Below are 15,589 nucleotides of genomic sequence, written 5' to 3'. Positions count from 1 at the left end.
GCTGGTGCGGAGGGAAGTCCCTCCGGAACGCAAATCCGCAACCACCAGCCGGAGCCCGCAGCGTCCGGGCGCCGCGGTTGAGGCCGGGAGAGAGGGCGCGCAGGGCGGACGAAGGAAGCGACGTCTGTTTCATGGAGGCGGAGGCAACAGAAAAGACCGGAGCCTGGATGCGGGCGAGCGGAGCCGCAGAACTCACGCCGGGCATGTCTTTCGGGAAAAGGCCGAACCTCGGCTGGGTCTGAGCATCAGGGGGAAAAGCCTGCGAGTTTAGAGGAAAAAGAAAAGGAGAGGAGGTTTTCTCTGGTTTGTGGTTATTGCTGCCATTGTAAAGGTAAAAAAAAGCATTGCATTTCAGGTGTTGTTTTTTTAAATTTTTTTTTTCTGGTGCGATTGGCTCACTTAAGAATTTCAGAACCTTTCGTGTAAAAGCTTTTTTTTTTTTTTTAAAGGAAATTCTTAATTTTGATTCCAGGGTTATACTGGACTTGGAAGGAGTGCTTTTGTTTACATACTATTGTATGGTTTAATTTTTTTTTCCTTTTTGCTGTGCAAATCAGCTGGAAGATATTTTTTTTCCAAGTGCCAATTCGGATTTATTCATCGCCCCCCTCTTTTCTCAAATGTATCTGTTGTCGTTTTAAGCATTGAAGAACGGAGAAATTTTTTCCCCCTTGGAGCTTGAAGCTCTTACCAACAGAAGGACAGCTGGGAAAACTGGATTAAAAGGATGGTTTTCATCTGTATTTTGTAGTAAGACTGTTATTTTGAGGGCATATTCTTTGTGTTTCGTTTTTTTAGCCTATAGCGCTAACCTTTTAGAAATTTGGGGTTGAGTTTTTGGTTTCTAAGGTCATAGTTTTTCCTTTTTTTCTTCCTTTTTTTTTTTTTTCTCAAGACGGGGGAGGGGAAAAGGGGACTAAGAAAGCAGACCATATTAACTGGTAAAGGAGAATGGAGCTTCAGTTACTAGGGTCCTGAGAGCTGGAGAAAAAGAATTCAATCTTCAAGTTGGGAGGCCCTTCCTCTCATCTTTCTTAAACATTGCAAGGATTCAATCCTGATCAAGACATCAATACTACAAGATTCTGAAACCGTGGAGACGCCGAGAAACCATGAGTGTAAGGTTACCCCAGAGTATAGACAGGTAGGTTTGCCAATATTCCACACTTAAGGAAAGACGGGGAGGGAGGGTGTTGCATTTTGGTAAAAGGTTGCAAAAGCAGGGCCTGGGCGGACTGTGGGAATGGTGGGGTAGGAGCATGCATTGATCTCTGGGGACTGTCTGGGCATGTGTGTTTATCTTCCCTGTTGTGTATCCATATTCGAAACATCTCCTGATTCAGTGTGTTGTTGTTTTTTTATACAAGCAATAGACAGTGAGGCCAGGAGTGGGAGGAGGGGCAAATGCTTCCAGCCAACTTTGGCTTTTGCCAAGCTAGAGGCCCAATTTGAGTCCTTAACTTGCCAGCCTAGAGGGTAGGGAATGGGGGAAAGCCTGGGTAAGGGTACGTGAATTTGAAAGGGTGGATTGGGACTGGCTTTAGGTGTTGGAGCTGCTGGGGGAAAGGGCCCCCACGGGACTGGTTGTTGTGGAATGGTGGGGTTTGGTGATAGGGTGGATCCCATTTCTAGAATGGGGAGGATGTTCGGGGTCTGAATGATGGGACAGAAACACCCTTTGCACCCCAACAGGGCTGGATTTTTAAAAAATTTTTTTTAACGTAGCTAATAACGGCTCCCAAATGAATAGGTCACATTAGAATTTTTTCCTCTCCAAGGTTAGGGTTTAACTTGAGACCTGCCAACTGGCTAATGCTCTAGATTTAATCTTCCAAGGCATTTTTAATAAGCTTGACTGCAAAATAGGCCTTCCCTCTGCCTAGAGCCGGAAGGAGTTGTTTTGGGACTAAAGGCCTGATGGGCAAATAGATATGCACTGGCCCTTAGAGTCTGAGCACAGGATGCCCATCCCCCATCTCCAGAGTCTGTCCAGCCTTCCCATTATTGGTCACAATACAGTTTACAACTTTGTAAGGTGTCTTTTCCCTCAACCCATTTTTTCCCCCTCCCCCAACCCCCATCCCCTTAACCTTTCTCCTTGAGAATCTTGAGAGAGGGTTGTTTTGTGGGTACTGTACGTTCATCCTAACAGGATGGAGGACTAAACAAGCAAATGGAAGGCCTGGGCCTGGAAAAAATATGAAAGAGATAGGGAAGACTCTTTGCAAGGGAGTAATTGCTTCCTTCATGTCCAATTAACTCATAATTCATGCTAATAATATTTGTGTGGCTTTTTGTTGTTGTTGTTGTTGTAGGTTTTTTTGCTATGGGATGTGTCTTAAAGTGCATATAGTCTTTCTCCCCACAACAGTAACCCCTATTGCCTCAGAGTCCTGTTTAGATTAGTTCATAGTCCTCAGACAGAGGACTGACTTTGCAGTGAAAAGGAAAAGGCAGATAGTCACAAAGAACAGAAAGTGTATGTCTGAACCTCCATCCTTTACCTTTTATTTTATTTTTTAAAATATGTTTTTATTGATGTTAGAGAGAGAGGAAGGGAGAATGAGAGTGAGAGAGGGAGGGAAACAATGACCTCACATGTCCCTGACCAGGGATTGAACCCACAACCTGGGTATGTGCCCTGATCAGGAATCCAACCAGCGACCTTTCGGTGCGCTAGGCAACGCTCAACCAACTGAGCCACACTCCATAGTCTGACTCTTATAAAGGGAGAACAGGCATGTCAAGGCAAGGAGTTGAGATGGTTTACATGCTGCCCTTTTCACCCTCTTGGAATTTGCATTTTTGAGATGTGGATGGTGGACGATTTGTCTGAATTCAGGGATATGAGAAGATGGAAACTTACGCGTTGGGAATACAAGAAGGAGGCAATGAGGGTTCCTGGACTGATGAGAGATGCTCCTCTGGGAGTTTGTATATCCTCAGTCATCTCAGGGTTTGTAGAGCACAGTACATTTTCCTAAGTGCTCTCATAGGAACAGATCTCATTTGAGCCTCACAGTATTGCTGTGAGGCAGATAAAGCAGCGGTTATTACTCCCATTTTACAGAGATAATTGAGGCTCATAGAGGATACCTGGCTTGCCCAGTGCCATCTTGCCTGACTCGTAGCAGAATCTGGACTCACACACAGATCTTCTGATTCTGAATCCATGGCTCTTTTCATGGCCCCACTCTGTCTAAATAGTTTTGTATACAGTGGGGCACTGTTTCATTCTCTTTTTGGCAGTGGGGTAAGATGCTCTTCATCATTCCTTTGAACTTTTTAACAGTGTTGGGGGCTCACACCTGTAATTTCTGTGGTTAAAGCCCCATTTTCTCCTGTGTCATCATTCAGCTTTGTAGAGTGAGTATGCTCCTCACTTCTACTCCGACCCCGATTCCCTTCCCCATTAGAGGATCAGTTCTGGGGCCTTTGCCCTCTTCAAGTTATCTCCGGTTGCTTTGGATCTTATCCCTTTTGCTGTAGACTCATGTTGGACTTTCTGACATTCCAGGTTCACGACCCTGTGGATTTTAAATCACAACCTGTAGGAAAGCATGTACCTGTGGGTTCTTTCCTTGATCCCCTCCGTTCATTTCTGAACTGTAGGAGACGGAGCTCCCCTTGGACTTGCATGACCCCCATCACTGGGGATGCTTATTTGATGGTTGATTTTGCTGTGTTGGATACTTCCATTTGCTATCATTTTGTAACATATGCTGACCCTTTCCCGTCCCCTCTTTTCCCTGGGAAAATAAAATGAATAAATAAAGACTTATTTGTGCTGGACCAATAAATAAGTAAATAATTCACAATCTTATCCTGGAGGGATTGAGTGGAAGTAAATGCCCCTGCTTATGGACTTAAGGGTTCTCTCTTAGTTTATCAATTTGCTGTGTAGAGAGCGTAGTGTAAGGTGCTATAAGAGTGATTTAGAAAATTAAAGTATGTGGTTATTGCTCACAAAGAGCATGCAATCTACTTGGGGAGCTAGGAAAGGTCTAAGACTATTGAAAATCACTTAAAAGCAACATTAGACTACAAGCTCCATAAAAGACTGTGTTTGGTTTGCTCAGGTAGATCCTGCGTGCCTAGCGTAGCACCTTGTATGGGGTAAGTGTTCAGTAAATATTGACAAATGAATGTTGTTAGAATGGATGAACATGTCAGCAAGTATAAATTCTTCAATTTCAGACTTTTCATTCATGTATTAATTTCAGATGTAGTTAAAGTCAATTAGAGAAGACTCTCCAGGTGATGTATATTTTCTAGGAGGTCAGCAACATGATGGAGGATGATGTCCGTGGAGAGATACTGTGGCTAAAGTAAAGAGGGCTTTGGAATATTTGACAGAGTCTTTAACCCCTTCCAGGGGAGTGATTCCTGGGTTCAAAGAAACATGGAGTATTTGCGATTAACCTTTTAGTGTTAATCAGTTGTTACTGGAAAATGGGTTACTAAAGCATACCTGTTCTTGTTCCTTTCAGATTTTGTCCATGAACAGCTTATTGCCCACTAGTATATATTCTTCTCTGGTGTTCCTAAAAATGTGTTTGATATGGCAAGCAGAGGTAATGACACTGAATTATTTTGACAGGAATGGTAATGACCATTCCTAAGTGCTCATTAGTCATTATATACTGTCATCTATATCCACTTGCCTCATTTTCCAGGGCAAATGTTTTGAGATGGCCAGATGGGTTAAAATTTGCACCCATAAAACAGCTTTTCTCTGTGCAGAGTTAGTTAGCTCATGTGAGGACCAAAACAGAGAAGTACTAGATTTAAGCCAAGAGTTCTTAATTTGAGCCTGGCATTCCCCTTAACTGTGTGACCTTGGGCAAGTCACATACTGCCTCTAGTTTCCTCATGTAAAGCAATAGCTCATTCATATGAAATGCTTTCCAGTTCACAAACATAGTGTGTCATTTGAGGATTATAACATTTATTGCATCTCTCTCAGGGGGCTGCTGAAAGGAGCAAATCAAATAAGATAATATATTTCAAATGGCGTTCTAAATCGTAAAACTGTATATAAATTTTAGATGGTAAACACGTGGATTTGATTTAGCTTCATGCACTACTTTCTGAAGTAGCCCAAAACAAATTAAGAGTAACTGAAAGAGCTTTCCCATTGTTTTTGAAGAATTTAACCAGAGTGAACAGGGTTTTTTGTTGCAGAAGCGCATGAAGTTAGAAAGAAGGAATGCTTTTGCAATGGTAAGGGTTGGGTGATAATACTAGAAGAATATGAGAGGAGGTTATTGAATCTCCTTCCCAGGAATTTCGATGGAGGCTTCAGCTATCTTGGCTCCTTTAGATGGGGATAGGAAAGATTCGTTTTGTGATCTCTGGATGTTCCTTGTTTTAGAAGCATATGAGTTTTCCTAATTCAATAAATCCAGACCAGCAACAGGGATCTGAGATTGAATGCAACCTTTCTCTAGTCTGTAGCCTTTTTTCTAAAAGAGGCTAAATTTCATAGAAGGTGTGTGGAGGAGGGAGAAAGAGAAGGCAGAAGAGGGAGGGGAATGGTAGGTAGGCCTTTCCTAGGAAAGAGCCTCAGGCTGAGGGGAAGGTTTGTAGCTGGGGCTGAAGAGATGGCTTATCTGAGCAAGGGGTGGGGAGTGGTTCCTGGAATGCTTCAGGTTCTTCTTATTGAGCCCTGGAACCAAGAAATCACCATTCACCTGAGTTTCTACCTAGTTTAGAAGGTTGGCTTCCCAGAACAGTGACAGGTATCCAGAGCTGCAAACAGTAAGTTCCCTGAAATACTGAGTCCTCTCCAAAATGTGCTCTTGTCCTATCTGGGGATGAGATAAAAGATGGCAGGGGATTTGCAGATAAAGCATTTGGCAATTAATATCCATTATGAGCAGGAGCAAGCTAAGCTTTAGATACTCAAAAGCATTTCTGAAAGAGCACCCTTAGAGTAACAAATTTATCTTTAATGCTCTTAAGTACTATCAGTCTCTGTCTTCCCATTTAGAATAGACAAAAAAAATATGAAAAGTTAGCCCTAGCTTGTTTGGCTCAGTGGATAGAGTGTTGGCCTGGGGACTGAGGGGTCCTGGGTTCGTTTCCAGTCAGAGGCACATGCCCAGTTTGGTTGGACAACAAATATTTATCAAATAGCTCCATGCTCAGCTCAGTTCTTGATGTTCTGGGAAATAATTTGTAAGAATGTGGAGCTTGCATTCTTGTTGGGAAGTGTTAACAAAACAATAAAAAGATAGTACATAATTGCTGAATCTTGATGTATACCAAAAAGGTGTATTTAGAGAAGAATAGAAAGTTGGTGTTCATGAGAATAGCCAGGGGAGAGGTAGTCAGAAATTATTTAGGTGGAAGAAATTGAGGAGGGCATTTCAGACAAGGGAACAACATAAGCAGAGGTTCTAGGGCAGAACCAAATATGGAGTGTCTCTAGATCAGCGTTTCTCAACCTGTGGGTCGCAACCCCTTTGGGGGTCGAATGACCCTTTCACAGGGGTCGCCTAAGACCATCGGAAAACACATATATAATTACATATTGTTTTTGTGATTAATCACTATGCTTTAATTATGTTCAATTTGTAACAATGAAATTGGGGGTCACCACAACATGAAGAACTGTATTAAAGGGTCGCGACATTAGGAAGGTTGAGAATCACTGCTCTAGATGGTCTTTGTTGAGCAGAGAGAAATTATGTCAAGGTATGGGAGTGGATAAAGCTATTCACTGGATCTGGTAGGAAAAAGGGAGCCAGTTAGGTTTATGTAATATATGGTGATAAAAATCATGTTTAAAGAGAGAATTTTGATGTTATGCGAAGAGAGCTTGGGGCCAAGAGGGCCAGCGAGGAGTTTTTGCAGCAATCTTAGCAAAGGATAATGTGGGGAAAAAGAAGAGGGGCAGGATTTGAAAGGCAATTTGGAAGGAAAATCAACAAGGTATGTTAAGGCTGAATCAAATTTGATTCCCAAGTTGAGACTGACTGATGAGAGAAGGGTAGTGCTATTGCTAGAGAGAATAAGATCATCGTTAAAAAGTCACTCTGTCTCCCATGGTACCCAGCAATTCACTGAGTTTAGCATATCAAATGGTACTTAACTTGCCAAGACCCTTAGGTTAGGCTATGTCTACCAGATAGTTTTAGAGCTCTTCGCTGCAGCCTTTTAAAGAGAGGGAGAGAAGGGGAGTGAGTCCTGGGATATCCCTTAGGGATTTGAATCGATTTGAGATTAACATATATTTGATGGATTCTGATTAATCATTCCTCGATTTCACATAGCAGATCAAACTCCAGGGTTGAAGGAATATCTATGCAGAAACCATCATAGTGGCATAATTTTTTTATTTATTGATTGATTTTAGAGAGAGAAAGAGAGGAAGTGGGGGTGGAAGGAGAGAAATTTTGATTTGTTGTACCACTTGTTTATGAATTCATTTATTGATTCTTGGATATGACCTGACCAAGGATCTGACCTGATGCTCTAACCAACTGAGCTACCCAGCCAGGGCCCCTAGTGGCATAATTGTAAAGAGTTGAGGACGTTGAGTGAGATCTTTGTGTGAGCTCCAGCTCAGCCACTAACTAACTGTGTGATCAGAATGATTTGTGTAAAAACGTTTAGTGAATTTGATAGTGCCAAACATATGGTGAGTGTTGTTAAGGCATTTAGTTTGACAAGGACCCCAGATTGGCCTGAACTCTCCTCAGCTGTGTTTGTGTGCTCAGGCCTATGCTGATTCTAAACTAAGGACTGAAAGGCATGGCTCTGGTAACACAGCTAGCAAACAGAGTAGTTAAAAATCAGGTGCATAAGTTCTCATCCTCAAGTAATCCTTTGTTAGAAACCCACCGTGTCTTTCCTTCTTAGCCCAGTCTCCCTGGCCTGGGATTCATGATTTCTTCCTTCAGTTCAGCCCACATCTCACTAATTGTAGGTCTGATTACTGCACCTGCCACCCTCCTTCAAGTAGACTAGCCAGCTTCCGGGGCCCACTTCATTCTTTTCACACCTTTACATGATTGTTCTCTCTCTCCCCCAACTCTTTGGGTCTTATTTCCTTCAAGGAAACCTTTTTTGGTCATTACCATCAAACTCTATATATTTTATTAGTCAGCATTTCTTTGGCACATACATATAGCTATTCAACTCTTCTCTTTGTTTGTGTAAAATAATTTATGTAAAAGTTCTAATAGAATGTCTAGCATGTGGTGAACTATTATAAGTAAATGTTGGTGCTCTTCCATTCTTTGTATGTGTTATGTTGGTAATTATATCTTGTTACTCAGGGTTCAGAAGTGATGTCTCTTTGCTTTTCTGGATTGCCTTCTAGTGCCCTGTTTAGTTCTCTTTATACATGGTATATTTCTACTGGCCGTTTCCAGACTTGGACTCAAGCTCATTTTTGACATTTCAAATTCCCTCCATGCCTCTAGCCAAGGGATTGCAAGAAAGCAACTCTAAACATCGCTGCCAGGAACTGAGATCAAGAATCCCCCTTGTTCTTCCTGGGTGCTAGGTCTCTGGGCACTTGGTATTTCTTCTAGGGACAGAGCAGCCTTGTTGGGGTTGCTTCTCTTCAGCGTCTCAGGGCTGAGGGTATTTCCCCATTGGCAGCCTGGTTTCCTGACTGCTTTTCCCTGCAGGAGTCTGAGGGGCAGAGGGCCCACCCTGCTATTGTCCTGCCTGCCCCAGGCTGGCCCCATTTATTTCCCTCAGAAGTTTCCCTCTAAGAGACTGCTGCTGCAGAGAAAGGCCGCTGTTGTTCTGCCGGAGGTGCTAGAGAGAGTGTAGTAAATAGCTTTGTGAATGGGACCTTTTATGAGGCTAGAACCACAGACCCTTTTCTCCTCAGAGCCCTAAGGAGAGGGGCAAAATACCACTAGGGTTTCCATGTCCTCACAGGAACAGGGTCTGGGGTTTAGGGATATTCACGTTATCCATCATATAAGAAGACTGGTCCATTTAACAAATCCTCACTGGTGTGTTGCCTTTTAGGGCACTGGATTCCATGGGAATAAGTTGTATTCCCTGCCCTCAAGGAGAGTGTGGTTTGTGAGGGAGTTAAATGAGCAGGAGTTGTATGATCTCACCCCAGATTCTCTTCTGTGAAGCATGTGAGAGCAGCGTTAAAGGAGGTTTCCTGGAGGAGAGGACCTTTTGGTGGAGGCCTAAAAATGACAGCCAGGCTTGAGAGGGAAAGTCCAGGCAGAGGAAACAGCACATCCAGAAGAAGGAAGACAAGGGGGGGGGGGGGGGGGGGGGGGGAGAGAGGGAAATTTAAAGTAGCTTTGATCAGATGGCAAGATCATAGAACAGTTAATTAAATGAAACTGAAGAACAGGTAGGAGCTGGGGCCATAGGGCATGTAATCCCCCATGTTAGGGTTTGGACTTTATCCTGAGGGCAGTGGAGGACCATTGCAAGACTTGAAGTAGGAGGTGACATGATCAGATGTGCCTTTAAGAAAACAAGATCTCCCTGGCTGTAGTGTGGATGGTTAGCTTGAAAGAATGACAGAATGTAGAGAGGGGAAATGCATTAGGAGACCATCTTAGTCACCTGGGCAGGAGGTGAAGTTGACCTCTACTAGGGAAGTGACATTGTAGATGGTGAAAAATGAAGGATTAGAGATTGAGTAGTTGGTTACGTTATGTGGAGGTAGGTCGTGCGGAGAATGTGGGTCAAGGATGACATCCTTATTCTTGGCTTGGGCTACTAATGAAAAGGGGAACTCTAAAGGAAGAGTAAAGGGGTAGGTCAGCATGCCTTTGGACATGCTGAGTTTGAAGTGCCTGTGGGAGAGCCAAAGGAAGATGTTCAGCAGGCAGCTGCACACATAGGTCTGGAGGTAGGAGAGTGTTCTGGTAGAGAGAATCACATTTGTGGGTTATCACCATCTCGACAGAGGAGTGGAAGCATGAGACTGTCCAGGGAAAGTGTGGAGAGTGAAAAGAGTGCCTTGGACAGAACCCCGAGGGGCACTGATTTGAAGGTGAGGCAAGAGGGGGCGGGGGGGACGGCAGGAGGAGCCAGGGCAGAGTGGAATCTCAGAAATGAAAAGAGGGAAGGTCAGCAACGTCATGCTCCCAAGTTGGGAAGGATGGGAAGGATAGAGAAATGTCTGAACTTAGTAGCAAGGAGGATGTAATGGCCTCCAGGTGAAAGGGTGAGAGGGGCAGGAGCCAGTTTGCAGTGGGTTGAAAAGGGGAAATGGTGATAACAGTCTAGTCAGTTCTTTTATGGAGTTTGGTGAGAAAGAAGAGGAGAAAAAATAGCTCCTGGTCCCTGTCAGTAAGACTTTTAGTTTTATCTTTTCAAGGAAGAGCTAGGTTGCCTTAAATCAAAGGTTCCAGTCTTTAGTACACATTAGAATTAGCTGGAGAGCTTGTTAAAATACAAATTGCTGTTCCCCACCCCCAAAATTTCTTACTAAATTTGGATTGGGGTTGGGGCCTGAGAATTTGCATATTTAACAGTGTCCCAGGTGATCCATCCTTGGAGAGCCACTGTCTTACCACATCTGTGCTCTTTATTAGCTTTTCTTACCTTCTTATAACAGAACTTTTTCTTTGTTGTGGATTGTGAACATGTTGGGGGCAAAGGCTGGTCACTCTGTAACCTTGACACCTAACCTAGTGCCTACCATACAGTAGACATTCCACGAATACTGGTTAAATAAGTTGAATTGAAACAGGTAAGCTAAACTAAAGAGAATTTCTGGGCCCTACATCTGTGAAACCTTGTTTAGCCCTTTTTTTTCAATCACTGGCATAGTGCAGATAAATCCTATCTACTAGAGATCTTCGGGGATAGGTGGGTTTATAGGATTTTTTGTAATTTCAAAGTAAACTAAACCCCCCCAAAAGGTTAGAAAGTAATCTTATAGAAATGACAAATTTTATAGCAAATGTCAAAATCAAATATACATAATTTTAGTAATTCAGTTTTGGATTGAGAGAATAAATTTCCTAATACGGTTCCCCAAACTGTTCCTAGGTTCTGAATTTTCCATGTCATTGATTCCTTTTAGAATATTAGTAGGATTCTTAAAACTTGGTTCCTGTATCAAAGAGGACATCTCTAGAACATATGTCTGTAGAGTGGTCAATCTATCCTTGCAGCAGCGCACACTACCAATAGCTTCTCTGCTCAAGGGATAGGAATAGGGATCCCAAGCTGTTCTGGAGTTACTATTCTTAGGGCCCTTGTCACTTGCCTTGAAATGGGGTTCAGGGACCACACTACCAAGGTTTCCAAAAGTGTTCTGACCTTAATCTCACCCTCTTCTACTTTTCTTTTTACCCTGTGAATCGGGGTTGCTTCTCATAATTTCTAGAAAACTCCCTAGATCAGTGATGGCGAACCTATGACACGCGTGTCAGAGGTGACACGCGAACTCATTTTTTTGGTTGATTTTTCTTTGTTAAATGGCATTTAAATATATAAAATAAATATCAAAAATATAAGTCTCTGTTTTACTATGGTTGCAAATATCAAAAAATTTCTATATGTGACACGGCACCAGAGTTAAGTTAGGGTTTTTCAAAATGCTGACACGCTGAGCTCAAAAGGTTCGCCATTACTGCCCTAGATCCTCCAGACCAGTGGTCGGCAAACTGCAGCTCGCGAGCCACATGCGGCTCTTTGGCCCCTTGAGTGTGGCTCTTCCACAAAATACCACGTGCGGGCGTGCACGTACAGTGTGATTGAAACTTCGTGGTCCATGCGCAGAAGTCGGTATTTTGTGGAAGAGCCACACTCAAGGGGCCAAAGAGCCGCATGTGGCTCGCGAGCTGCAGTTTGCTGAGCCGCAGTTTGCCGACCACTGCTCCAGACCAGTGGCTCCAGGAGTCTGAGGCATAGGTGTGGGTCAGTGGATAAAGGTAGGTGCAGAACAGGGCCTGTGTCAGAGGGTTTCAGGCCTTAGGATCATTTAACACGTTAAACGCCCAGCCTGATAATCAGTGTCAGTCACCGGTGACTGATGACTGGGCAGAAACCCAGAAGAAATCCTAGTTCTCTTAGCTGTGCCTAGCCCTAGCCTAAGGCTAATAGCTCAGCTTCTACTTTAGTTCAGGCCTTTCACTAATCCTGAACTTGAGGCCTGGCAGTTTGAGAAAGGATTAGGCAAGGCATAGGGGAGAGGCCACTCCCTTATTAAGATCCTACTTCCCATTTTATTAGTGTGGGATATGGGAAATTTTTATTCATTCAACTTATTAATTAAATACATACTAAACGTTAGGCAATGTTCTAGGCACCGGGGATAGTTAGAACTTCATCTTTTTTTTTTTAATATATTTTATTGATTTTTTACAGAGAGGAAGGGAGAGGGATAGAGAGTTAGAAACATCGATGAGAGAGAAACATCGATCAGCTGCCTCCTGCACACCCCAACTGGGGATGTGCCCGCAACCAAGGTACATGCCCTTGACCGGAATCGAACCTGGGACCCTTCAGTCCGCAGGCCGACGCGCTATCCGCTGAGCCAAACCGGTCAGGGCAGAACTTCATCTATTTAAGGAAGACAGATAACTATGTAACAACTACTTCTCATTATTATTATTGTTATTAATAATGAGTTATGATCTAAAGTATAAAACAATTCAGTAGAATCGGTGTTTACAACTGCTGTGAGAGAGGCTAGAGGGGATATGTGACAGGATTAAAGAAAGACGAGTTAAGGGGAGAAGTCAGGTTTTTTTTCTTTAGAATAATGATTTTATTGTTTCTATAAAAACAAGACATTCTTGTTATAAAATATAGTCATAAAGAAAAATGTGAGGAGGAAAGCCATGTGCTGTCAGCAATGCCGTCACCCCAACTGGTGTCAGGAACATTGCTGTGCAGGACTCCAAACATGTCTCCTGTTGACACAGACACTTTCCAAGAATGTGAACCTTGTCACACATGCAGGGCTGTTCTGACTTTCTGATCCTGTTTTTCGGAAGTGCAGACCCATCCTCTCTGTAGTTTGCCAGCAAAGCAAGTGCCAAAGATTTCAGAAAAACATGGATTTACACTCAGCCCTGGAAAACGCCACCATGATTGTGTTTTTGTGGATACTTAGAACAAAGCCCACAGCAGTTCCCAGAGCAGGAGCCCTGGGGCAGAACTCAACTCTTGGGCACAGACATGTGTTGAGCTACTCACCATCCAGCTATTCAGGGATCCTCCCAAATCATGGCTGGAGTTCTTCAGTCTGGAGAGCTGTGGTCAGCAGAGGAATGGCCCAAAGAAGTCCATGTCCTTGTCCCCTGAACTTGTGAACCTGATTTTGAGGTGAGAGGTGGTCCTGGATGATCCGGGGGGACAGTGACATCATAAGGATCCTTATAAGAGGAAGGCAGGAGGGCCGCAGTCAGAAGATGAGGTCAGGGGGGCGGAAGGATGCTATGCTGCTGGCTTTGATGATGGAGGACGAAGCCACAGGCCAAGGCCCACAGGTACCTCCAGAAGCTGGAAAAGGTGGGAAACAGGTTTGAGAAGTCAGCTAGTCTTCAGGTTGTCTCAGGGGTGGTTCTGTAATTTAGTTATAATTTTGATGTGGTCATGGGAGGAGATGAGCATAGCGTTTATCTGTTCATCATCTTGATCAGAAGTCCCCAGTGGTTTTTCATATTTTCACAGAATGGTGCAATCATCACCACTATCTAATTCCAGAAAATTTTCATCACACTATAAAGAAACCTTGTACCCATTAGCAGTCATTCCATTGCGCCTCCCCCAGTCCCAGGCCACCACTAATCTACTTTCTGTCTCTATGGATTTGCCTATTCTGGACATTTTATGTAGGTGGAATTATACAGTATGTGGCCCTATGTGACTGGCTTCTTTCACTTAGCATATTTTCAAGGTTCATTCATGTTGTATATGTGTCAATACTTTGTTCCTTTTTATGGTCAAATAATATTCCATTGTGTGGATATACCACCTCCTGTCTATCCATTTGTCAGTTGGTGGGCATTAGAGTTGTTTCCACTTCTTGGCTATCCTATATAATAAAGAGCTAATATGCTAGTTAGACTGAACAGCAGAACAACCATCCGGATGACTTTCCGGACACCTGTCCAGACAACCTTCTGGACGAAGCTAGGGCTGTGAGGACTGACTGAGGCTGTGAGTGGCTTTGAGGGCTGGCCGGGGCTGTGAGGGCCGGACGGGACTGCGAGGGCCAGCCGAGACTGCAAGGGCCAGCCGAGCAGCTGGGGCTGCGAGGGCTGAGCCCCTTGTGCGAATTTCATGCATCGAGCCTCTAGTCTGTATATATAAAAGCCTAAGCCCGTGGTTGGCAAACTGCGGCTCATGAGCCACATGCGGCTCTTTGGCCCCTTGAGTGTGGCTCTTCCTAAGCCTTAGGAGCACCCTAATTAAGTTAATAACAATGTACCTACCTAAATAGTTTAATCCCTAGAGTGCCGGGAGTGCTATCACGCTCCTCCTGCAGTGTCACTATTAGATGCTAGTAGTTCACTCTTTATTGACAGATGGCACCTAAGGAAAATCAGCAAAAATGCCTTGGCAATTTTAGCATAGTTCCTAGGATATTGGTTGGCACTCAAAGGGTTAAGTTTAAAAAATTTGGCTCTCAAAAGAAATTTCAATGGTTGTACTGTTGATATTTGGCTCTGTTGACATTGAGTTTGCCGACCACTGGCCTAAGCAACCAAACGACTGATCAACCAGTTGCTATGACAAGCACTGACCACTAGGGGCAGACGCTCAACACAGGAACTGCCCCCTGGTGGTTACTATGCTCCCACAGCCAACCTCCTGCAGCCAGCCAACCTCCCGCAGTCCCTCCCCCCAGACAGCTGGCCAACCTCCCGCGGCCCCTCTCGCTGGCCGGCTGGCCCCCCTGATTGGCCCCAATCAACTGCCAGGCTGAGGGACCCCACCCGTGCACGAATTTGTACACCAGGCCTCTAGTTATGAATAATGTGTGAACATTTGTGTATGAGTTTCATTTATTTGACTCTTTTTCTCCCTCCCCGCCCCCCTTTTTAAAAATTCTCTCCCAAAGATGTTTGTTTTATTTATTTTAGAGAGAGAGAGAGAGAGAAGAAGAAGGGGGGTGGAGAGAGAGAGAAACATCGATGTGAGAGAGAAACATTGATCTGTTGCCTCTCTGCACCCCAACCAGGGTTGAACCTGCAACCTTTTGGTCTATGGGATGACACTCTAACCAACTGAGTCACACTGGCCTAGGCTGGGCTGTTTTTCCTTCTTTGAAACCTTATCATTATTGCTTAGATTGAAAACTCCCAGAGGGTGGTCTCTCTAATGCTCTCATCAGATGGCCACACAATTAGGACTTAATATTGGATACATTTTGGATGATAATGAAATATATATCCTTGATGGTTATTCATTTGATTTTAGATGTGTCCATGTCATTGTCTCTTTTTTTGACTCAGGAGTATTACAGAACAAAGACATATGTGATTTTTTTTTTTTTTTAGTACTCAGTATTTGTTGGGCCCAAGTAAATACTTAATTAAGGCTTTAAAATTGGAAGGATGCATCTCTGTGGTGCCCACCTTAAAGTGTCTGAGGAGAGTGTATGCTGCTGGCTAAATGTTCATGTGGC

General features: G+C 43.7%; 1 protein-coding gene across 7 annotated transcripts in view; it reads left to right on the top strand.

The window, feature by feature from the left end:
- Positions 1 to 6: 6 nt before the first annotated feature.
- Positions 7 to 15,589, top strand: part of ARHGEF11 (Rho guanine nucleotide exchange factor (GEF) 11) — an 84,363-nt gene continuing 68,780 nt past the window's right edge. For 6 of the 7 annotated variants that reach the window (XM_014540860.1, XM_014540858.1, XM_005867612.2 and 3 more), the window contains exon 1: positions 7 to 1,144. In XM_014540860.1, the coding sequence (XP_014396346.1) occupies positions 1,113 to 1,144 (32 nt within the window). In that variant the 5' untranslated portion in view covers positions 7 to 1,112. The remainder of the gene's footprint in view (positions 1,145 to 15,589) is intronic. The other variant, XM_014540857.1, reaches the window with a different exon arrangement.

This window comes from Myotis brandtii, unplaced genomic scaffold, assembly GCF_000412655.1.
Source record: "Myotis brandtii unplaced genomic scaffold, ASM41265v1 scaffold250, whole genome shotgun sequence".
NCBI lineage: Eukaryota > Metazoa > Chordata > Mammalia > Chiroptera > Vespertilionidae > Myotis > Myotis brandtii.
This window is presented reverse-complemented; position numbering and strand designations above follow the sequence as displayed.